This window comes from Carassius gibelio, chromosome A15 (genome assembly GCF_023724105.1).
Source record: "Carassius gibelio isolate Cgi1373 ecotype wild population from Czech Republic chromosome A15, carGib1.2-hapl.c, whole genome shotgun sequence".
NCBI classification, from domain to species: domain Eukaryota; kingdom Metazoa; phylum Chordata; class Actinopteri; order Cypriniformes; family Cyprinidae; genus Carassius; species Carassius gibelio.
The window spans coordinates 10,635,190-10,661,588 of NC_068385.1; the positions used below are offsets into that span (position 1 = coordinate 10,635,190).

General features: G+C 39.0%; 1 protein-coding gene across 8 annotated transcripts in view; it reads right to left on the bottom strand.

Moving 5' to 3' along the window:
- The window catches only part of LOC128029170 (BCAS3 microtubule associated cell migration factor), a 223,762-nt gene that overhangs the window by 87,150 nt on the left and 110,213 nt on the right, over positions 1 to 26,399 (bottom strand). The window contains exon 23 of one of the 8 annotated variants that reach the window (XM_052616774.1): positions 12,189 to 12,238. The exons of the other annotated variants lie outside the window; for them this stretch is intronic. Within the exon in view, the coding sequence (XP_052472734.1) occupies positions 12,204 to 12,238 (35 nt within the window). The 3' untranslated portion in view covers positions 12,189 to 12,203. Of the gene's footprint in view, positions 1 to 12,188; positions 12,239 to 26,399 lie in introns of those variants that run through there. 8 annotated transcript variants of the gene reach the window in all.

Below are 26,399 nucleotides of genomic sequence, written 5' to 3' on the forward strand. Positions count from 1 at the left end.
TATGAAACACAGACTTTGCAAGCCCATTTATATGTGTTTAAGCAAACTCTCAGCAGTGGAACAGGCTAAGGGGGTCTTTCTAAAGCTGAAGCTGGGCCCAGTGCCATCGATGTGGCTAAATCAGTCTGAGCCCCAGTGTGCCGGCTGCAGGCAGAGCAACGCAGAACTTGATGGGTTAATCAAGCTCAGAGATCAAGAGTCAGTACAGCTGTAAGATGAACACACAGATCAGGGTTAAAAGATGTGAACAAAATCATGTTTGTGTTTATTTATTACAAATACAACACAATACATATTATTGTTGATAATTGTAATGCTAAAAAAAAATTATATCAAGGTACTGTTTATGTAAATATTGCTATTACTATTGATATTACTAATAATATTTATAATATCAGCAGTATTGAATTGTCTAATATAATTTTTTAAAATAAATGAACTATTTATTTACAATGCAACAATACATTTCCATCATCAACATTAATAATAATAACTACAACAACAGTAATAATAAAAACATGATCAACAACGAGAATTAAATAGTTTTTAAAATTTATAAATAAAAATATGTGTTTATTAAAATGACAACAATTCAGTATTATTATTGATATTAATATTAAGGCTATCAATATGTATCAATGATGTTTATTTATTTGTTCATTTAAAATAAAACAAAATGTATTTTATTACTGATATCAACAAGTATTGTGTCTAACATAAATATATATATTTGTATTTAAATAGTTTATTTAAATCCCAAAACAATGGAAGCTATTGTTGTTATAATTATTGATGATGAGGATGATGATGATGATGAAAACAACAATGAGAATTGTTTAGTGTCTAATATAAATTAAAACAATTAAAAACTATATCTATTTATTTATATTTGACTAAATACATATTACCACCACTACAACTACTACTTCTACTAATAATATGAACAAGTATTGCATTGTGCCTAATATAAATAAATTACGGCATATTAAAAAACACCTAAGTAGAATTCTATTATTATTATTAGTATTACTATTATTATTATTTTAAAATAAAATTCAACAGTCCTAACAATAACTGTTGTAAGCAGGTTTCCTGTAACAGATCATATCACAGATGTCGGGTGTTTGAATCAATAGCCGTAAAACCAAAGTCGAGAGAGATGGATGGAGGGATGGTTAGAGAGCCCTTGGATTGACTGACCCCTACCACGGCCACCTGGACAATCACCCCCCCCTCTTCCCCTCATAATCAGAAGGCGTCAGACAATCCTTCAAGCACAATGTGAAGACAATCCCACACTGTATTTGAGGAGGTGTCAAACAGAGTAAATCCCCTCAGCCCACGCCTGACCATAAAGCACAAACACATGCAAAATTAATCTAGAGAGGAGCAGGGGTTAAGCCTGTGGGACAAAACCGGGTCAGTACAACACAATGCGTCTCCTCTCCCCCTCTTCCTCTCCTTCACACATATTTACACAAACACATGAGCAGGAGAGACACAGACAGACGCCGGAGTCCAACAGCAACAGATGTTTACGGTTGTCCGTTTCCAGCTAATTTGCTCAAATAGATTTAACGAACGGCGACCTCATTTGTGTAACAGACGATATGGCCGTCACTGGCATCCAAAATGCATTCATGCCCAGTCCACAGATGCTTAAATGTAGTAAATTTGAATTAAAAGTGTAAATAACAGACAGATAATACCTATGCAGGGTTTTACTACAAATAAGAGCTCTATGAAAACCGACAGTATAAATCTCTGCACTCATGTTTATGGAAATTCACTGCTGCTAAGTCAAATAACAGTCAATGTGCACGGTTTACTTCCTCTGTTATTTTTACTGCCTATATCCATAACAAATAAAGAGAAAAAAATGGTACTAAAAGAAATAAATAAACAAAACAAGTGAACAATTAAATCTCCCTAGATGAGCTGGCACAATGAGGTGGTGGAAAAAAAGTCATGAGTGGTTCAAAACAGCTAAACCTTTACACCGCTTAAGCAATCCATTAATTTGCTAAAGAAGATAAATTCAATATTAACCCCCATGTTCACAGCAAAATTTCCAAGCTGGTCTGTTCCATACAATAAAAGTACATGGTACATTTTCATCGATTAAGAACCTAAATTCAGTCTGTTCAACCTATATAAATCACTTTTACAGAGTTATATGATGTATCTTTCCGGAGCTCAACAGCCCTTGATCCCGATCCACTTTCATTGTATGAAAAAGTGCAGCTTATACACTCTGCTAAACATCTCTTTTTGTGTTCTACAAGATAAATAAAGTAATACAGGTCTGAAATAAGATGAGGACAAGTAAACGATGAAAGAATGTAAATTTTTCGATGAACTATCCCTTTAAGCTTCAGCCCATGTCTTGTGGCATACTGAGTCTTTGATTCAGCCGAGGAAAAGCTCCCACTGAAGGGATTTTATTGAAAACATGGACCGGCGCTGCTCTCCCCAGGTCTGACACCAAAGACATAAGCAGATCGGCTGATTAGAGAGACGAGCCCCAGACTCCTGTTTTAATGAGATGCAAGGCCATGCGTCATGGTGCAGTCTGCCAAAACGTAAAATAAGATGACAGGCCAGCAAAGCCAGTAACATTACTTCACTCTCTCTCTCTCTCTCTCTCTTTCGCTCTCAGAATAAAAGAGCTGGCTGTGATATGTAAGATCATGGTCGGCCAGGTAGAGGTAATGTGATGTAGACCCTTGCCAAGACACCATGCAGATGTGACTCTGGGGGGGAAAGAGCTGTCTCGGCTTTCTCTGCTTCCGCTCCTGAGGGAAACAAATTTCCTCTTCCATCGTACTCGCTCTCTTCTTTTTACCAGACTCTCTTGCCAGACTCATGGACTATAGGTCAAAGACCTCGCTGGGGAACTGCTGCTGTTAGACGCAATCTCACAAGCAAAATATGTTTTTTGTTTTAGTCAATAATGGCGAAAGATGCATATTATGATGATAATTTAATTTTAGAAGATTCTGAAGAAGAAAACTCTAGAAAGAATAGAATTGAACTAATCATAATAATGTCTGGGCTTACCTTGCTTGAGCTGCATAAGCTGAAATTATTTTTTTAACTAAAAAAATTACAGTAATTTGCTAAAGGGTTAATTAAATCACACATACAAATGCATACAAGAATGCATACATATAAGATTAATCAGACATATACAACATAAATGTAATGTTATAACTTACATTTGAACAAAATGACCTGAAAGCTTACAAGACAGTCAGAATCTGTAAGTCACACTGTGGATAAGCTTTTCCAAAAAATAAAATGAAAAATAAGCAACAAAAAAAAAAAAAATGTTTTTGAAAACAATTGTTTTCTCATTTTTTATGCAATGTTAATGCTTTTTTACAATTATAATTAAATCATAAAGAAATAAATAATAAAATCACTTCAAATAAAATAAATCATTTCCATCAAATGACAAGGGTATGACTTAAATAAACAAATAAATTAAGTAATTAACATTAGCTACATCTCTGTGGGAGATTCCTGACATAATGCATAACTCTTGTGTAGCTTTTGGCCCTCTGGATGCAATAATCTCCCAGGAAACATAACAGAGGTGTGTGTGTGTTTAAAATTTTTTTTAATCAAATCACATGAGAATGGGAAAAAAAAAGTGCCAGTGGATCACCACGCAAAGCAACTGTCACTACATGAAAATTAAATTAAATGCGGCAGACATTCTGGGATACTGACTTTGAGTGGCAGGGCTTGAGATGGCAAGTGAACACAGCTCTCTTTCTGTACAGTATATGACTCTGGGTTTGATTCGAATCTAGTCCATTAAGCGGGCCTCGCATCTTAAGCAGCGGGCTATGTGGAAGCTGTTAGTTAAATCAATTTAAGCCATTTCCGCACTTAAAACAACTTCCCCCGTTGCCATACGCCAGCGGGAAGATCAGAGATTTGATGTAAACTCATGTTCGTTCCAAATGTGCTCTAAAGATGGATTCATGCAGATAAAACTCCTTCCTATCATAGTTAGTCGCTGGGATAAACGTACCCCGTTCAGAGAATTAATGCACTTATTTAATTACAGATTCATTTATTCCTGGTTTTCTGTATGACATCCGCATGGTTCAGCATGTATATTGCATTAACTTTACACATCCATCACATTTGCACAAGCAGCACACATTAAACTCGACACAAACAGAGGGCTTTCCCCATCCGCTCAAAGCTCACTTGCCCATCGGGAAGATGACAAGATCTTTATACTTAAGATCTGCCCGAGTCCTCAGGCCATGGCCAGATACCCTGCACTTGCCCAACTGTGTGACAGCCAGTATCTCCTCCCCATCCACCCCCACACCTCTATATCTCCAGCCACGGACAGATGGGCGGAAAGGTGGAGCACGTCAAGCGTAAAAAAGACGGATGACTTTTGGCGCGCTTACCATCACGAAGGGGCACAGAGTGGGGCAGATTCTCTCTCTTATTTGTAAATCATTAAAAGAATATTCTGGGTTCAATGAAAAAAAAAAACCTTTATCTATAAAGATTTATTTGATAAAATCTGCGCTAATAATTTGCGCTAACATATTTCAAGTAACTTTCACTGATACGGCTCTGAACAATTTACCTGTTATAGTCGAGTAAATTCACTTACTATTGAACTTAACATTCATAAAGAAATAAAGCAAATATTACATAATTATATTTAATTTCACATATATAATCAAGTCAAATCTATTTACCTATGTTCAGTCAATTTAACAAAGATAATAAATAACTTTAGCTTGGCCAGCAAAAGTTTGTGTAGTTTTTACTTAGTCAAAGCCTACTTGGCAATACTTTGGCAATAAATAAAAAATGTAAACTTATTAGACCTAACAAAAAACTAATATATATAAATATATTTCCTCCAGAAGGAAACAAGATGCATTAAGAGCTGGGGGGTGAAAACTTTTGGAATTTGAAGATCAAGGTAAATTGTACTTAATTTGTGTACCGGGAAACATACAAGTATCTTCTGTTGCTTACGAAGGGCAGAACTAAATGGAAAAAAATTATATTTCAACAAAATAAGACAAATTTGCCCATCTTCATTGTGTTCAAAAGTTTTCACCCCCAGCTCTTAATGCATCTTGTTTCCTTCTGGAGCATCAGTGAATTTTTGAATCTTTTTAAATAGTTGTGTTTGAGTCCCTCAAATGTCCTCAGTGTGATAAGATGTATCTCAAAATCATAAAGTCTCTGCTGGAAAGGGTTAAAATATGTAAAGATGTTGGAAAACTGAAGAATCTGCAGGACCTTAAAGATTTTTCTGAAGAACGCTGCTCAGTTTAACTGTTCAGAACAAACAAGGGACTCATGCACAACCATCACAAAACAGAAAGACAGCCGAGGATCATCAGGTAACAGAACACAGTACTAAGAACCAAGGGTTCCCAAACTTTTGAGTAGGGTTATTTTAATAATTTCAGCATTTTTTTTGTCTTGTGGACTAAATGTTAATATATTTTATGCACAATATCTTACTCAGGACAGTACTAAATAAAATATAACATGCATTTAGTATGATCTCTCTTATTTTTTGAAAATTACTCATATTTTCACAATTTCTGGAAGGGGTGCCCAAACTTTCGAGCCCCACTGTATATATACATACATACATATATACATATATACACACACACACACACACACACACACACACATTTTTTACCTCATTAATTACTCATGGCCCAGTGCATGATGGGACACCAGTATCAAAAAAGTTTAGTAGGTTTTAGAGTAGGCTATATTTAAGCTTTAATTTCTACAAGCTTGAATTCAGTATAAATATGTATCTAACATACTAATATAGAATTAACTTTTCATTATTATTATTATTGCCTGAACCTTTTACAAAATTTCCTTTTTTTTTTCTGTAATGTAATTTATCACTGAGTAAAAGCTCAAGTTAAGCACAATTGACTTTATTTGAGGTGTAATTACCACAAAAATATTTTTTCATTCGTCCTTCATTTACTTTACTAATAAAAAAGTACATTACAGTGAGGCACTTACAATAGAATAGAATGAATAATTAAAACAGCCTACTGTTTCAACAGTAAAGTCACACGATGTACACAATATATGTTTAAAGAAAATTGCTTTAAGACATTTTCTGCTTCAAGTTCAATTAGTTATTGTACAGCTTCGTCCATGACAACATATCACCTAAAACCCTGAAACAACCATACATTAAAAATCTGACTTATTAGCTTAATGTAAATGAATAATGAAAAAGTTCGAAACTTCACGTCTTCTTTCAAATCCTCTAAATATTGGCCTCATTCACTTCTATTGTAAATTCTACAAAATTTGGCCCCATTCACTTCCATTCTAAGTGCCTCCCTGAAAACGATGGATGAGGTGAAACATTTTTTTTTTGGTAAACATCATGTATCCAATCACCCAAAGCTAGGCAAATATTCCAATTAATAAGCCACATAGCTCACACAAATCATAATAAACAAAGCACAAAGTCTGTCCAAGGGCAGGTGAAAATTACTTGTAAGTGTTTGAGAGAGAATGTGTGTGTCTGTGTGTGTGTGTGTGTGTGTGTTGTGTACTTTTGTGCTGCTTACTCAGGCAGAGCTTCTCAGCAGAATTTAATGAACTGAGAACGACCTTGATCAGTGATTCAAAGCCGGGATTAGAGGGCATTCCCCTCCTCTGCCAGGCTCTGCCCTCACATTCATCAAGTGTGTGTTTTGATCTTTCAGGCACATCACATGTGTTCCCCCAACCAGAGCCAGCATAGCAAACTCCCATTGACTCAGGCCTTTCTGCAAATTACCCACGTACACTAGCAATAACGAAGCGCCCAAACTTTGAACACATGCTACGCTGAACCGTTAACTTTTGATTAATCCTGGATGCTCTTCAGTCCTGATACTGCCAGGAGGGGCAGCTGCAATCAAGACAGGCCTGGTTCTTCTTCCCAGGTTTTTTAATAATAACTACAGTGGACTGACCTAAATAAATTTAAATGAGCAGATCCAGAATCAACCCTGAAGACTTTTCACATACAGTACATCACTTTCTGACATTTTCGTGATTTTACGACTAGAAAATAGCTTATGTAAAGCACATCGTTTGGAATTATGGCTAGGACAGAAGCAAAGTGCCACCGCTGCTGGCCGACGGGAAAAACAGGCTTATTGGAACATATTTGATAATAAAAATGGTCATACTGTAAGTTTTACTAGACAGGCCCTTCCTATGAACCCGCTCTGCTAGCGTCCTTCGAGAAAACACTGAGTGCAAGGAAAGAAATGACTTTTTCCTTTCATTTTATGTGGTCTCCAAACTTCAAATAAAAGTAATGAGCTAATTGTGGCTTTCGATGTCAACCCGTTCTCTCTCAGTCCCTCTCTCTCGTTTTTTTTTTTTTTTTTTCAAACCAGCGTGTTATTCTTCGAACTCCATAAAGCTTTTCAAACCATTTTGCAATCATGTCTTGGGTTTGAGGAGTTCATCTAAGTCAGTGTAAATGCAAGGTATTAATTATGCTGAATAGATGGAGAGAGAGTTGGCTGCCACGCTCCATTTAAAATATGGTCAGTATAATCGAGCCCTGCTGAGTGCGGAAAGCAAAGCCCAGGGAAGACTAAGGACAGGAGAGGTAGAAAAGTAGTCGGTCGGAAAGTGACAGTGTCAAGGGTGACTTAAATATCAGCATGGAACATTTATGACTTTCACAAGCAAATTTTTTATATATATTAAAATAAACATTGAACTGCGAAATTAACACAAATTTACTTTTGGACACTAGTTAAGATTTTTTTTTATTTTTAATCACTTGTTCATTCAGATTCTTTACTTAAATAGTGTAGCCTTATAGACTCCTTATTCCATGTAATTTACATTGCATCCATGGCTTCGCTGTCCTGCCAGTGGCATAAATGACTGGGAAAAAAAACTGTTCAGTCTCCAAATAGAGGTCAAATGAAGAGGTATGAACACATGTAGTGCCAGATGAGCTGTATAATAACAATCAGCATGGATCTGCTAAAGAGGGATGCTGTCAGAACAGCTCATCACACACTGAAAACAGACAGAAAAAGACAACCAGAAAGAACGGAGAGAGAAGACTAGAAAAAATGAAGAGGAAAAGAGATGACAGTCAGGGGGAGAGAAATAGCAAGGGAAGTGGCACTGAAGGACAATGGGAGGGAGGGTGGTTAACAGGAACAGGAATAGGAGTGAAAGAGAAGCCGGACCCACGGAGCATCGAGGGAGTTGTTTAAGGAGAAACAGTGTCCGTTTGTGGCCGGTGATAATACTTTCCATTCAACAGAGCTCGCAGCGCACTGATTCCTCTGATTGCAGCCTGGCGCCCTCCTGGCGAGGCTCTGCGCTGAAATTAAATCCACTCTATTCAGTTATAAATTATAATGCTCTATAAACAACACCCCCACTGGGAAAAGAAGCAGTGGGTGAGCGAGACAGGGAGAGAGAGAGAGAGAGAGAGAGAGAGAGAGAGAGAGAAAGGAAAACAGAGATTAAACAGGAGGAGAAAAGGATGAGGATAATGGAGGAGGAAATAATCTGTTTTTAAAGTTATGTATGTATGTATATGTTTGTGTGTGTGTGTGTGTGTGTGTGTAGTGCACACACACACACACACACATATATATATTTAGCAAATAAATAAATGAAAATCATAACTGTGATAAATTAATACTTAATGTATCTGTATCAATGTATCTATATAATATATATTTAAAAAAAAAAAAAAAAAAAATACCAAAGCTACAGCATGTTAGCAAAAATTACAAATTGACATTCTTGGAAATGACAAATCGACAATGTTCCAAAGTATCATGTTTAAACCACAAAATGGAATACATCTGGGGTGAACTGAACAAGTGAGGAAAGAGAGAGATAGAACACAAGGATGAGATTGCTGTTCTCTAGCTTCTCTGTTCAACAGAGTGTTCGTGTTGCACATTGGGAGCTCTGCACCTCTCTGCTGTCTCTTTAGTCCAGTGCAAAGACTGAAAGCCACAACACCCACACAGTGAAATCCAGCACACGCTGAAACACTACCGAGCCCAACAAACACACACCCTCTCTGTTTGTCACTTACACCCCCTGGTTGCACACAGGCCAAATCCTAAACCAGTACGGAGCTCTAATTTCATTCGAACATTCACATTTTACACGAACATACAGTGTTTTAGCTTTTTATGTTAAGCGGTGCGAGCTGTGACTGAAAGCTGGATAGAAGTCAAACTAATTTTAATTACAGACAGCGTTAAAGTCTCTGCATTACTGACCTCTAATTAGTTTACTCAAACACCCCTACACATCCACAGTGTGCTTTTAACTACTGAGCCTGGGTCTGTAACTAGGAGTTCTGTAATTTCTTAGCAAACAGCAGCAGCAGCTATGAGCTACTTGCTTCTCCTTTGTAGAGTTTCCAGATGCAATTAGTGAGACACGCTATTTTAACATAACGGCTTCCAAAAAAAAGGGGGAGTACATTTTTTTTATTTAGAAAATGTTCATTTTTGGGTGACCTATGCTTGTAATCTATTCATATTAAAATGTGTATACAAAATTAAAATAAAACATTACATTCATAAATATCTCAATATTTTCTCCTTTTTTTCTTCATTTTCTGAACACGACTATTTTGGATTGACCTTTGATACAGAATACAGGAGCTAACTGGACCACGCTAACCAGCCAAACCTTGACCCCTTGGTTCAAAATGGCACTGCATATTCTAGACAGTTTGTGATGAAGTCAGCGTCAACAGACTCGCAAGCAAACAGGTCTTCAACATGAAAATGCAGGTGGTGTTAATTTTTTACGTGGAGACAATACAACCCAGACACAAACCTGGCAAACACAACATGCAACAACAGACCCAGAGTATCAAATGGGAGGTGAGTGACCGTAAATGTCCCCAGCGTCCCGAGTCTGACAAAAGAGCTGGGAGAAAGTTTCCCAGGCCGTAGTACAAGAGCACACTCATTCATCCTCCACGCTACATTTGAAACCTGTTGCTGGGTGAGAGAAAGAGCTCTCCTCTAATCGACTGTGCGTACCACCGAGCAAATAGATGTCGGAGGTATAATTGCTAACGTCTGTCTCGTAGCATAGTAAAAATAGCTGCTGTAAACAGCCCAGTCGTCCAATCCCGGGGCTCCTATTCGCTCCCTGACCAATTACAGCGCGATTGGCAGAGCAAACAAAGACTTATTGGTTGTTAAGTTGGCCTCTCATCTCTGGAGTTCCCTCCCCTCCTCTGTTCCACACACAACATCTGCAAACACCTGATACACATCCAGCACCCCGCTGCCCTACACTCTTGTTAAATTGTTACCACCTTTTGCTAAGCCCGCTCCGACAATTAACAACACTGCTCTTTACTTCAAAGGGCCACTGGGCCTGTAGGTTTAACCTTACTGCTCCTTAAGATTTGTTTTTGATTTTCATGAGATCCCAAGACGCTTTCAACTTCGTTCTCTCACTCTTGCCGCAGTGTCAGAGCCAGGCCTGCTGCCAGACTTGGTTATATAGAACAAATCTCAGGTTTTAAGTAAAAAAAGAAAAGAAAAGAAAATCTACTGTGACAAATCTGGAATTCAAAAAAAAAAAAAAAAAACTGCCCACAAAACAATATCTACTACTTATGATTGACCTGGAACTGTTCCACAATTCTTTAAGGTTTCGTTAATGTGTGTAGAATTGAACAATAAGCCACTTAAGGTTGTGCATCACAGTGATTTTACCTTGTGTATAGTAACATCACAGACCCATGAAACCATGGTACAACCACTGTAATGAACGGCCTCTTTCGACATATTGATTTTATAACATGGTACTAGAAGCAAGGTGATAAAAGACACAATAAAATAATTTAAGTAATTAATAATAATCATAAGAATAATTGTATTAATGATCTAAATATGGTTAATCTTTTGTGAAATAATGACCAATTATCAAAAGCATTAAAATGACACAGACAATAGTAATAATTGATTAATAATTATAAAAAATTATTAATAATTACTCCAATGTCTGAGCTGTTACACAGAAAGTAATGTTAAAAATGTGCTCTAAACTCTGAGATGTTACGGTCATGGCCAGAAAAGGATAAAATAAAATAAAAATAAAGTAAAAAAATTCCTTCATGAAGAGTAACAAACAATCGTCCATGAACAGTAATATAGTTCATTAGTCTAACTTAAGGCAATTACAATTCCCATATAACAATTTCAAGCATAATCCATAATTTACTATCTGTTATAACTGCCACTTTTATTTTATTGCTCGTTTTGCAGCTTTAATTGATACAGATAAACAAGATAAAACATAAAATGATGGGGGAAATAAAGGCAAGACATTGTCGAGAAATACCTCAAGTCAGAAATAAACTTGTGTTGACTGCATGAGCATCACAGCTCACAGTGTCAGATCACCTGTGCTAACCTCTGTCACTTCTCCAAAATCTGTGGACCCATATAGATGCATATAACTATTGGATGGAAGCTAAACAACATTGAGTTTTAAAGTTTCACAGTGTGGTGAAGGAGCCTCAGGCTTGTGCTGCAGCTGTAGTCCTCTCAGAGCACTAATGTCCAACTGTGGCTCTCTGCTGCTGTTCAGAAGCACACTTCAGTGAATCTTCTGTGCAACAGAACACTCACTATGTGTCTGTGGCCGTCTGTTTTTCATCGGGCAGCAGGCTGAGTGTGAGGGCAGTAGCGTGTGAAGCGTGTTTGGGCGCCCCCTCCCAGCGTATCGCCATAGCCCCACAGACGCCCCTGCAGCACCAAGAGTGAACTAGAGCAGATGCGTTTATGAGTTAATACAGGAGCAGAAAGGTCTGTGTGGCTGTAAATGTATATGTGTCAATGAGAGCGAATGAGAGTATGGGGGTGCAAAGAGGGTTTAGGGTATGCGTGTGTGTTTGTGTGTGTGTGTGTTGTGCTGCTCTTTTTCAGTGAGCCAGCCCCATTGCAGCCCCAGGATGTGAGCTGTCACTTCAGATTGCTGGTGACGAGGCACAGAGCTGTCAAGAAAGGTGAAGACAGTCCAGAAAAGGAGAGAGAAAACGAGTGAGACTGACTGACGGACTGGTGGAGAGGGTTTTACAGGGAAAAATGCTCAGCATCAAACAAAGAGCAAGAGATGAGACAGAGAAAAATATTTTACAGTCAGCCAAAGACAGGACAGGATGTCACTGCATCACCTGGCAAAAAATAAAGAAATACATAAATACATATATACATAAATAATTCACTAACCGTATGTGTGCATGCATATGTGTGCACAACTAACATCATGGCTTATTTTTTGGTTTGCTCTTAAATTTTGGTTAAATTTTTTAACCATCTGAAACCACCAGAACAAAAAGAAAATTAGCAAAATTAAATAAAATCTAATAAAACAAAACAAAATAACACACACTACATTTGAATAGATTAGTCAACATTATAACAAGATTCAAAACTTTTTCTGCATATATAAGTACAGAAGTATGGATTCAAAGTGTGTTTGTGTGTGTGTGTGTGTGTTTTCTTTTAGATTTCGAAGCTTAAATGTCCTCAAAACTGTTCACAATCTGCACTCGTTTTGTTTGTGGTCTGGTGTCCCATATGTTAAAACTCAATTTAAAAATCAGTTGAGCACTACATTTGATGAAATAAAGTTTTAATACTTCACTCTACCGACCACAGAATCCTTTAAAGTGCAGGAAATTGAGAATAAAAGGAATAGCTGTTTGCACCTCCTCACTTTCAAGCCACAGTCAAATTGCTGCACGTTTGGTCATGCAAAACCATTATCACAGCTTGGTTGTGATTATGGTAATAGCACATCTTATTTATCAATATGAGAAGGACAATGAGATTCTGGTGGTGTGAGCAGATGGAATCGAAACGTTTTCTGAGGTTCAGCTTCCCAAGTACTTACATAATAACTGTACAGATAATAATGGTGTGATTTCTGTGTGGTCAGTGAAGGAATCAAAGAAGTCTGGGATTCCCAGTAGAATAATAATGATAAAAGAACTGCAAATTAAAGATTCACCAAGTATTCATTTGTTAAAGCATCATTGGTCAATGCAACAATGGTCCTGGACTGTATACTGAAACCTACTGGTGTGGTTGTTCTGAGGTAAGAAAATAAAATAAAAACTTGAGCTACTGATTCCACAACAGAAACATCCTATTTGTCATGCATGATTAACCAAAAGTTTCCTAAAAAGGGAGGCAGAAATGCATACTACTTGTTTGGTAATGTCATCTCAAAATGGCAGCCACCATGATGAGAGACAATGTATACCCTTATGTTAAAAAAAAACTTATTATAATTGGTGTCTCTGTCTCATGTGTGATTACATTTTGAAATTCATGCTCTTGTTAGATGTAAACATTTTAAAACCACTTCAAGTATTTATTATTTAAAAAATCAGTCTGGTTTCACAAATAGTGTATTAAATGGATAATACACCCAAATATGTCATTAATTACACGTTCCAGGCCCAGAAACCTAGTAAAGACATTGTTAAAATAGCCCAAGTGACACCAATGGGTAAGTTCCCTTGTTATTCATGCAGGGTCAGAAAGCTCTTGGATTTCATCAAAAAATATCTTCATTTGTGCTCTGAAGATGAACAAAGGTCTTATGGGTTTGGAACAACTAAAAGGATATATAAATTGGTGACAGAATTTGCCTTGAACTATCCCTTTAAAAGTACACAAAACAGAAATAGTAAAATGCTAACCTATCCTTTCCATTGAATGATGTGCTGAACCCAATGCTTTGTGTCATGGCACATTTTGGGCTCTGTTGCGATTGTAAATCTCTTCAATATGGAGGTTTGCAAGTGTCAAACAGCAGTTTCCAGATCAGGCCCATATGTGGATACCAGCCAGTCATAGACTGCTCCCTTAATCTCTTTAGTCACTCCAGAGCTAAAAATATAAATACTGACGGAACAGACTAATTACAGTTAGATTGGCATTCGAGAGAAAATCACGGTCTCAGTCATAGTCGAAACAACAGTGTCATACTTTCCTTCTTAGGTATTCAATTAATTCATCTCCTCAGTATTTTGGTCAGGTGCAACAGTTTGAAGCTCAGATGAGCTCATGGTGGTTTCATTCGATTTTACCATGCGAGTCATCGAAGAGCTCACTTCGCAACATTTGACCTTAAAGGAAGACATACCACAGCCCACAAACACATGGCCTTGAGAGACTCCTATATATTGACTTTAAAAAAAGCCCACCACTAATTTGAACAGTTTAAGCCACTTTAAAGAGGGACTGATTTAACTTTGATGAAAACGGAATTGCCTTTCACAATGTGTCTTTCAGTTCAGAAGTTTAACACACAGCTACCAACCGCTCAAACCAGCATGCTCAGCTGCGGGATCAGTCTCTCGTAGTGAGAGGATCGCTGCCATCATCAGTAGATTATTAAAATGCACATTACTGAGTGCTTTTTAAAGACTATAGTGCTTTTCCAAAACCTAGTGAAATGCCTACATAGACAGTTTTAAGAAATGTGTAAGGGCTGTTCCAAAAGGTAGGCAACTTATGTTTAATTTGTACTTTTTTTTCCCCTAAATTACACGTATCCTTTTCAGAGAATGCAAAAAAATGATGAGCGAGACATGATATAAAAAAATAAAAAGATAAAAAAAGTTTCAGTATTTACTATTATATTTCATACTTGTGTGTTAAGTACATGAATTTTTATTAATGCATTGCCACCTTCACTGCAAATTATATGTTCCTTTTCACTTCCAAAAACGGCAAGCTTCCATTAAATTACATATAGTGTCCACTACAGATTCTCACCATAACTAGTAGGTGAACATATACTGTTAACCATTTAACAGGTTTTTACTGTAGCATTTTTACAGTCTTTTACCATTAAATTCACAGCCATTTTTTAAAAATGTGTATATAATTAAATTGTGAGTTCAGTCGCATGTGCTTCATGGGCCCTATGTGTCCAAAATCAGTCATTTATGAGGTTTTCAGTCTTTAAGATAATCAGTCATCATCTAATTCAGTTAGGACACTGCCATAAAACACAGCTGTCAATGTAGGATGTAGACAGTAGGCAAGTTGAGAGTACCAAAAAGTTAGAAGTCATAAAAACTAATCCTTGAATGACAATGCTAGTTCTCCGTGTTCCACCACACATTACAGTAAACTAAACCCTGGTTTACTGAAATGCTCACGAAATGCTCCTGCCAGATCAAAGCTGCGAGTATGGTTACATCGGAGTGGGGAATTCCAATGGAGTCTTTCTGTCCACACCAGAATTACTTCACTACCCATTATCTCTAGAAGACAGTGATGAATTAAAATATACGAGTAAGGATATGATTTTGGAGAACGTGATTCACAAATTCATCTTACGCAGCACAATCTGTTCTCACAGATTTAAAAAAACAAAAGGACAAACAAAACCACCCTTAAACAGTCTCCATTAATATAAGTGATATTCTGAAATTCTTTGCAAAGGCTAGTTGACAAATATCCAGAATATCCACAATAACTTGCTGGTTAGAGAGTCAATGGAAGAAATCAATTATTTGAGAATTCAACTAAATGCCACATAAAACTATATTAGGGTTTGGGATTTTAGGAAAGTTTCAAAGTGAGTGCAGGGTAAAATAAGTACTGGCCAAGCTGCTTTAGAAACATCTGCGTCTAATTACAAACTGCATCCTACCAAAGATCCTCAGCAACAAGAACAACTTCAGAGTTCAGGAATGATGTCAAATTCAGATTCTACTGGACGTCAACTTATTTAGCCTCAGCATTCCATAAGGTTTTCTTCAGGAAACTTTTCCTGGAGCATTTGCGTATTGTTTTCTTAAGACGCCAAACAATAGCATCACTTAGGCATCCGTAAACCCCCAAACAAGCGAAAGCAACAAGACAAGCCCGTGAAGGGAGCGTGAGGCTTTTTATAGCAAAACAACAATATCATGTTATCGCTAATTTAAGGCCAGAAGGAGCTATCGTGACTTCAAAAGGCAATGGAACATGGAACTCAACCAGAGCCTGAATAAAAATGAGCAGAGTGTGTAAACTGGCTGAAATCCGGAACAAACAGTGAATTGGCAAACTGTGCGTGTCCAGCTGTGTGCCTTTTTTCTCTCTCTCTGCTTTCCCTCTACTCAATTAAGATATGAAACAGACAGACAGGCGGACACATGCGAGAAAGCACATGCAAAAACCAAATGACCATTAGTGTCACGACGCAGCATATGCATGTCCAGCAAGTGACTATAAACACATCCCGACATGGCTAGTAAGTGACATTGGTGATCAATGGGGAGTTTACAAGTGTGGCTTATGAGTGATTGAGCATGGTGGCAGTCTGCTACTGCAATGTCACCGCTGGACGGCCCAGAGCCATGTTTCCACACCAGCATGTCAGCTGTCCATTATCCACAGTGACACAGAGCTCAAGTGGCATCGAGATGACTTCTTAACACATGAAAAGAAACATCATGTTCGACTCAAGAATTTGAATATTTTATCCAGGAAAAAAAAAAAAAAAAAAAAAAAAAAAAAACTGGACTGCACTTAATGTACCGAACCGTTATATTTAAGATTTTAAGTGGCATGAAAAATTAGATCATGACCCCATTCCCTTTAAGCAATAAATTAAGAATGACATAAGACAAATATATATATATAAAAAAAAAATTCTCATCATTAAATACCAGCAGTCTTTTACAGTATATATGTATTTACAGTCAAACCAAAAGTTATTCAAAAACCAGATATATATATTTTTACTAGTGGGTGCAGGACACCATAGTTCATTTATGTAAGTGAGGATAGCTAAATAAAGTAAACTCTGGAATATTATACCCAAAGATTCTTCATACAGTGGAGTACCAGTAAAATTGATAAAAATTTGGGATCCAAATATTATTCAGACACTTTGACCTGACCTGGTTTTGCTTAATTGCTATCTGACATTATCAAGATGAATTTGTTCTGACACCGTTTAACTCGTAAGTTCTAGTCAAATTTTATTACCATTTTCGAAACTATAGCGAATAAATAATATGTGAAATGTTGAAGGTGTCTGATTACATAACACTTTTTATCTAATATCAGCCAATTAAGAATATGGCACCAATATATTGTGCATCCCAGACCTTCAATGGACACAATGTACAGGTGAATATTTAACATCAAACCTAAAAATAAAGTCCTGAGCCAAAAAAGTACATTCAAAAGAGCTATTATTTATGATGTAATAGCATTCTATCAATAAGTGCTCAGGTCGTCTCCTCCCTGCTGCTGAGGGGAGATGGGTAGAGATGGTCTTATGCTTGGTTGTACGCTCCAAGGGCATATGCTTTGAGTTCAGTCATTCGCAAATGCTTTAAAAGCCAATTATGCTGTGGACTAATTAATTACCATCAAGGCATTTGTTGTTTCACAGTGACAGAAGACGTAGAGGGGGAAAAGAAAATATAAAACGTTTCAGTTTAATTTGACAGATGCTATAGTGCATCTTTATATATGTAAGAATCATTTCCTTACAATGAGTAAACACCTGTGGATTACTTAAACTCAAAATAATTTAGGCAAATTGGTAACCAATTTTGGAGTGTTGTCGGTGGCTCTACCAGCTGACAGAGACACCCAAGGTGGGTAAAGAAGCCGCCGTTGTGAAGTGACATTTATGTAATGCCGCTCTAAACCTCATTGCAATTAGTGGGCAGTGATAGTGATGAGGGTTGACTCACATGGGCAGCGCCAGCTCCTAAACTAGTCCTCGCACACCCACGGTAGGCGCTCAAATCCAGGAAGCAGGAGCTGGAAGGCTGCTGCATGCCGCAATAAACAGACATGTTTGCTACTTGCCCGCGCCACGTTTTTGCGCCTCGCTTCACCCCCTCCAAACACCGGGGTCGAGTCAGACAAGACTTAATGGACACTGTCTTTTCGGCTGTTGGTGACTTTTTCCGACTGCAACTGCCAGGAGACGAGCTCCATAATTACATCTGAGGCTCCAGGGAGAAGGAAAGTGTGGGGTGTCCATCTTGTTAGGGCTCAACAATGGCTCAGTTCAAATCAGTGACGTTTGGACAAAGACGCAAACGGGCCAGCACACAAGTTATGGTTTCTGCTGTTGGCAAAGCGCATGCCAGAAGCAAGAGAACCAATTAGGAGTTGACTGCAAGGGGCAACTGTGACCTGGTTTCCTTTTTCTAAAGAGCAAAATACTGACAAGTGCATTTAACCATTTATTTCTAAATAGACTGTGATGTGGCAGGATTGTACACAGCCACGGAGAGTAGCATGGTGATAACACAACAGGTGTGCAGGGAACTTTTTAAACATTACCCATGCTTCACATCTCATTCTCCATACACACATATACATGCTCATAATGCATGACCATACTCATTCGTATATTTGGCTATTTACCTATGCATGCTTATATATAGAAAAAATATATATATTATAAATATCAATTTCAAATGATTGCTGTTCTTTTGAACTTTGTATACACAGGTTAAAACAAAAAATGCATTGTTTGCACAAAAACTTTTCCAAATTGGTAATAAGACATCTTTCTTGAGCATAAAATCCGCTTCTTAGAATGATTTCTGAAGGATCATTAAACACTGAAGAGGCAGAAAATTGAATTCACCTGGAATTCAGCTTTTTTAAAAACAAATATTAAAACAACTACATTATCCGTATATTGGTACCATATTGGTTATTGGTCAAATGATTTTACTTTTTAGTATTTTTAGTTATTTAGACAAAACAGCCTAGAATCTGTTGGTTATTGGCCTTAAAATAGTTATAAAATAAGCATTTCAGTGTAGGCAATTATTTTAATATCTGTGCATCCCTCCACCATACCATTTACATCGTAGTGTAAAACAGTATAGTTAACACTTGAATGCGGATGGTACAAACTGCGTCTTTTCCTGCCACCATTATATCATCATTGATCGCTTCAGATGTTTTTGCAATGTTTTGTAGCAGACCACAAAGTGACCTCAAGGAAATTGTGCAGTGAACTGAATTGAAACTGCCAGTGGCCTTCTGGCAAAAGGTCAAGAGGGATAAATTGAGGACGCCGTGTCTAATGGAGATGCTGTGTGAGGACATGAAGCACACTGAGAGGTGTTCTCTGTTAAAAAGGGTCTCCGAATAGAAGCTGGGAGTTTTGTGGAACATTAAAACCTGTTGTGGAACAGGATGTGAAAGGTTAATTGGTACCCTGTGTGAAAGCTGTTAACGAGTGAGCGAGTGGAACACCCAGGATGCACTGGGACATTCCAGCAGTGCCATGAGCAATAAATGAGCACAGTGAATATTTCCTTTGGCCCCGGTATCGTCCTCTCCGAAGAATGCTGGTCATGCCTGTAAGCTGGATCGTGTTAACAATGTCTCTCTGAACCTTGTCGGTTCACACTGTTGGAGCACTCACATACACACTCATGCGAACACACACAAATGCTCTTTGGGCTCTTATGGCTGGGCACCTCCTCTTGTGATTGCTCACTGGTTCCATAAGGAGTCTGAAGTGGAGTGCTGTGAGCAGACAGGGATGTGGATGTAAAAGACCAGCCAGCGTAAAGGCCTGTTTAGTCCAGAGGCCGTCATGAGCCTGGGGCAAAGCAGACATCCTAATCACCCTTCTAATGGCACACAGAGTATTTCTCATGTCTGAACTCTGCACCTCAGGCCATGTGCCACTTCCAGCCAGAACTACAATAGTCAACAGAACCACAGATCCTCCCCCGACTCAACCAAACCTTTCGTTTTCTCAACTCAGCAGTATCTGTGTTTGTGTACAGTCCACATTTCATTGGTTTGTGAATCATTTGCTGTAAACATTTAGACAGGATGCCCGCGACAATGCTGCTTCATTGACTTCAAGTTAAATCCTCCATCTGACAGGAGACGGCTCAGGAGAGGCACCCTCTGCACTTTTTCCCAAACGCCCGCTACTCTCTGAAAATGTGCAGTGCTCGCTCAAAAGACAGCTTGTTCAGCCAAATTACAGGTTTCTTACACCGTGTGTCGCCATGGATGACAGCACGTCCTTTCAACGTGCTTTGTGCCTCCTGCCACGTAGTCTTGGGCAAGTAAGGTGTTTCTCATGAGTGCCAACACTTAAGACTTTCACTCACAGTACTGTGGAAACAAACCTACTGCAGTCTTCCGTGAACAGGCCTAAGCAATGATGCATAAACATATATGACTAATACATTTTGTGCAGTGTTATACACAGGATAACACTCATATCTCAAGGTGGTCCTAGTCTTCGACATTACTAGGTACTCTCATTTCTTCTATCCAAACTATCATCAACATAATCTCAAACCCTACAAACTCCTAAATATCTTCAGGACCAAACAGGAAGTTTTCTATATGGAGTAGTATAGGAACAGCACTCATCTGCCTACCATGTGCTCCAGACCATCTCTAATCAGAGGCCAGACTGCAATAATTAAGGTCAAAGAACTAGGAGATGAGTATCACAGTCTCTGCCAATCCAGGGATTTCCAAATATCTGAAGCATCAGTAACCACCCCACCTGAAATGTTTTGTAATTGACATTTTCTAAATGGAAACAAATGTAAGAAAATGTACAGAAGTCACAAAATTAAACGGGTGTTGTTGAAGCCCACAGTACAAATAGTGTGGGACTAGTTACAAGCTGAAAAATTATATTAAGGCTTAGTGATTGAGTTCAATTTGAATTATGAGCAACAGTAACTGTGATGCTTGCCTAAGCTAATGTTGAAATGCAGTGAGGCTCAAAGGAGGCATCCTGACTGTGGGGCGAGGTGTCAGAATGGAGAGTACAAGCACTCGAGGTCTGAAATGAAGGCGATACATTCACTTGGACAGGGAAGCTAGCTACCTTTGGACTGGCTTGTCACATATCTCCCACCACCAACAGCCTTAAAACAGCTACCGCAGCTGCCATGACAACCGTTCTCTCCCTTTCCGTCCCACCACACAACTCTCTGACACGTACCCTCCACCGGGTCACTGCAGACACACGTACAACACTGACACCTCTGCCACAGCACATCTGAACAGAGCTTGTTTTGCTCGTCTCAGGAGGGTTACAATTGTGCATCTGTGTCTGTGCCGTTCCCTCCCTTTCCCCTCCTGTTCATCTGCCACAAACTAAATGATCCTTTCATTTCCTGCCGGGCCGCTGGGCCCTGAGGTGGCAGCCACGGTAGGATTCAGTGGCTCTGCTCCCATGTGAAGTTCACAGCTCTTCCTCTTAGCTGTTGATCCACTATAATAACAGAGCTTACCATGGCACTTCCTGTCTGGGACAGAATTGCGTGAGCTGTGCCATGTCTTGGTCTGAGAAGGACCAGGAAGCCAGTGACTGAAAGGCCCTGCATAAAAATGCACATGGGAACTTGCACACAGGTACAAAAACAAAGAAGAAATAAAAAAAGACACTGATGCAAATCATATGCCCACCTTGTGTCCGGGCCTCTGAGGCCTGACTCCGGAACTGACTTAGGAAGTAACTTAATGGTTACCAAACCTTCAGGGGGACTGGGTGAACGGCGTTGGGCTAAACATGTGTTTAGAGCAGACAACATCAGCAATCACCACTTGACCCCTCAGCAAAGAAAGGGTCACAAAAAGTCCCCCTTTTTTTCAAGTGCCGAAGAAAAAAATAAGAGCAAAAATGTTTAACAAATAATATAATTAAGTGAAAGCATACGCCTGTTGTGACGGGACTGCAATCATGCTGATTCCAGTTGGAAATACACAGAGCATGGTCCAGAGGCTCCACCGGGGATTTCTCAAGCCTCAGAGGGACAAAAACACACACACACACACTACAATACACAGTTATGCTTCAGCCAGCAGAAGTGGAATTCCTTGCATTTGTAAAGAGTTAACCGGGAAAGATTTTAAAAAGAAACTAGATGTTTACATAAGAGTTTATACATGGAATGTTCAGATTTATAAGTATACATACTTCTAGTTCTAGTTCTTCTAGTTTATAACTTGTTTATAAATGCACTAATGAGTTTGTATAAGTATGTATAGTTTACTTAATTGTAATACACAGAGCATTTATTGGTTGCATTGATAATTGTATATGTTAAAGGTCCCGTTTTTCGTGCTTTTATGAAGCTTTGATTGTGTTTACAGTGTGAAATATAACGTGTGTTCATGTTTCGAGTGTAAAAAAAACACAGTATTTTTTACACAATTCACCTAGTCATAAAAACGGGCTGATGACTTCCTTGTTCTATGAAGTCCCTCCTTCAGAAATACGTAACGATTTCTGATTGTGCCAGCTGTTCCTGTGTTGTGATTCGACAGCAGCTGAGTGCACGCTGCCCTCCTTGGAAACGTGATTGGGGCTAGTTTTGGACTAGTTTTGAGAAGCAAGTGGGCAGGATTTGTTTTGAAAACCTGGCAATCCTGATCTGAACGCACGTACTGGAGATGTACTTATAATCACAGGAGCGTTTTTACTGACGAGATGCACATGAAAATCGAAAAAAATTCGATTTTTTTGCACAGCCCTACCATCTAGTTAACAAAGCTAAACAGCGTTGCCCTTTGTGTAATAAGTTACAGAAACTGTTAAACGCACCAACTTAAATAATAAAATGCACTTACCGGTTGTGGTCCATAAACAACGCCTTCTCCAGACAAAGAGGGAACTGCTCCATCTTTCAAGAATAATCTTTATGCGAATCCGGCATTAAACTGATTGAGATTGAGGAAGCTGTCCTCAGCAAAATGTGCTGCACATAGTTTTACATGTGGAATATAATTTTCGGGAACAGAGTTAAACATAAATTGTAACCATTGATCTCTAAGTACAGCATCCATGGGAAGGCCAAACAAAGGTGATTGGACTCCAAGATGAAAATAACAGTATTTCGACGAAATGGCGACAAACACAAATGCAACTCTTCCTCTTCTCCGTCGGAGCACAATAAGACCACGCCCCTTTTTTGTGTATTCCTGTGGGCGGAGGGTAGTCAAAAAACTGTTTTAGTGACGTCATTACTGCAGGAATAGAGGGATGTAGTCCAAACCGGTCGTTCGTTGTAGGCGAATTCTGTGAAAAAAATATCTCGCTTGGGATTTGAACTTTGAGCTTTAGAATTTTACAGATATTATTTATACTCTAACAACAACATTACGCACTAACTAAAGTTTAAAACATGGGATCACGAAGAACGGGACCTTTAAATATAAAAATAAACTGAACTGCAAAGTTTGGGGGTACTCTTTTAAATTGGTGTTTGTGGAAATGTGTTGTGTGAGTACGAGTTGTTTAAAGAAAATAAATCAAACACAAGTGGATTCATTCTTCAAGCATCCCTCCTTTTCCTCCCCTCTCAGTTCATCTGCCATTACAGTAAGTGACCCAACACCTCTGGCTCCCCTGGGCTTATTTATAGCAAATGAATCAGAAATCTGAGAAACTATGCACCAGCATCTCCAACCGCTTAACCCCAAACAAACATCACATTACCTAATGGCAGCCTTGTTTAGACAGAACAGACAGAACTGGTAACATCAGTCTAAAGTACATGAGAGGAATCTTTCACACAAGACTTTATCAGCATATTTCCTGTCAGCAAGGTTATAGGCTTTACCGGTTCAATGGTTCGGCCTTAAATTCTTTATTTCCAGACAGCGAGGTGGTGGTAGATGTGTACAACTGCAGGTTTATTGTGAATGGGGGGGGGGGGGGTAATGCGAGAAAGAGGTCTGTTGGTGCTCTAGGTGGAACAGACATAATATAGGCAGCAAGGGAGGAAAAAAGTCATTACATTTAATGTGTAACTGGTGGGAGGACAACATGCAACATCAAATACCTTCATTTCACTATGTAAGGGTCTCAGGTTTCCCAGCAGACCACATTAAAATGCCAGAGGGGTTAAAAGTGAGTCCAATTGGGTGCAAGACGGCAAAATAAAAGAATTAAGTGGTGCACTGTTTACATTTACAGAGGGGTTTGGGTGCCACAGCTCTGCATGATGGGTCTGAGCACAAACAGATCGGGGGGAGGTTTCAGTAAGGAGTGCTCTTTAAAGGCCATAGTTTAAGAGTTTTCTTCAGTACTCCCAACCTCCTGAAAACAGGCATTCGCCAAGAAAGCAGTGACACGGTTGTGTAAAAATGGTAAGAAAGGAGGCTAATGAGAGGAAAGAGAGGTCTACACTGTGCTGCATGTTAAAAGTTAGAGGAATATTCATTCATTTGAAAGAGGCTAAAAAAAATAGCACCCTACATAAACATTTTCCCGGATGTAATTTTCAGTACACGGACACATTTCCCAGTAGAAATCATCAGGGAGGAGGAAATCGTTTAGTCTCCTTAAGTGCCAAATTGTATCCTGATTTTCCTGCCCCTGCTGCCTGAGCGAAGTCAGAGGTTGAATGTCAACATCTCCAACTCCTGGACTGAAAAAACAAACCAAATAGAAAATACTAGGAGACATATTCCCTGACTTTCTTTTCAATGTCGTTCAACCTCCAAAAAATTACACTAACAAAGTATACCTCTCCTGGGTGTTATACACTCATCCCTACAGTGGTACACAAAGACAAAAACAAGTGTTTATGGTGCTCCATGAACGGAATTGGGGGTGGAAGGGGAAAAACCAGAAGAACATGTGGAGCTAATTTATTAAAATGACTCAAAATGCTCGCCGGTTAATTCAAATCATGGTGTTTATTAGAATTCACAACAAAGCTTCGATGGAAATATTTCTTGGGGTCATTACAAGAATGCCTAGACCACTCAATCTCTGTCTGTGATGCACAAGAACAAACCAAGCTAAAACCTAGAACACTGCGGGCAGGATGGTGCATTGGAGTCGACGTTTTGCTGGTACGGACGGAAACCGAATCATTTACACATACTTGCAGCTTGATTCGCAACAGTTTTGACATCTTTTGCTCATGGCCCTGCAATGTTTCCTTTTTCTGATTGGCTCTGGGGCTCAGTGTTGTGTTTACTTGTACTAATTTACTGAATTATGTTCCGCTTAGCACTCAGCCTAGTTTGAGGCGACAGAGGCGTAAGGAGAGACACTTTCCGCCCATGGGCTCAGGCTTAAAGGGCTTCTCTTTCCCAAGTGATAACAATTAAGGTGCATCTCTGGCCTCTTTGACCTCGTTCCAAACCAGGATGTTTAACAAAAGCAAAACAGCACCTTGACTCTCCAGAGCCTGTAAGAAACAGCACAAGACCACTATAGCATTTTGCAAATCCGCATTAATGAGGCCTGAGACCTTCGTTGAGACATTGTTTGTATAGGAGTGGCATACACGGTCCAGGCAGAGTGTTGAAGCGAAGCTATTTCTTCAGGTGAAAAGAAAGCGTGCAGCACTGTCTCGAGGCTTCCAAATATAACTGAGGTGACTCCAACCTGCCATCCAGCCTTTCTGGCCAGGGCTATAATTAATATGACAAGTCTATCCAGAGCAGAATAAATTATCCCGTATGCCTGACCACCGCTTACATGCGAGCAGTTTGGGGGAGTTCATTGGAAACACATGTTTCTGGGAAAGACCGCATTGCGTGTTCGGTGCTCCTGAATACATTTCCGCTCCCATTTGACTGTGTTACGGCTGGCAGAATTCAATGTAACCGAATGGGTTAAGTACTGGCACAGCGGTGGCTCTAATGAGGGAAACACATTTGTTTGACCGCACCAGACGTCAATCACTCTGAAGAGACTCTTGTCGAATCCCAGGGTGAACGTCCCCATGCAGAGACAGTTTTCAACAATGGGTGTAGCTGGCAATGAGCCCTTTGTCCTAAGGAGGGACGCGTTTTGAAGAATTTTTGAATGGTGTTACATACGGGGGCGCACGGAAGGGAGAGCGGTCCATTTGCGGGGTCTGTTTCGGTGAGCCGGAGGAATACTAATGAAAGCATTTTTCATAATTTCACACAAACCCACATTCTCTAGGCCTCTGAAACAAGGGGGAGAGGGAGTGGGGAAAGAAATCCATTAAAATGATCTGGAAATGATGCTTTCCAGCCCTGGACTGAGACAATGAGGTATAAATTACTGTGATAAGATCTGGGCAAAGTTCAAATCAAGCGAGATTTTCACATCTGGTCCTGTGCTCTTGTCGTCAAATTAATGGATACTTCTGAAGCCGCGTGCACCAAGAATGTGATAACTTGTGCTTCCTGTTCTACTGATAACATTCCCAAGGGGAGAGAGAGGGAGGCACAGGGTCTTCTGAAGTGTACACAGCAGTGGACAGCAAACCTCACACGCTTTCCTTCTGTAGCTACACAAACATACACTGACATACATGCATGTCATAAATCCACTTATATTAAGGGGGAAAAAACAGGAAG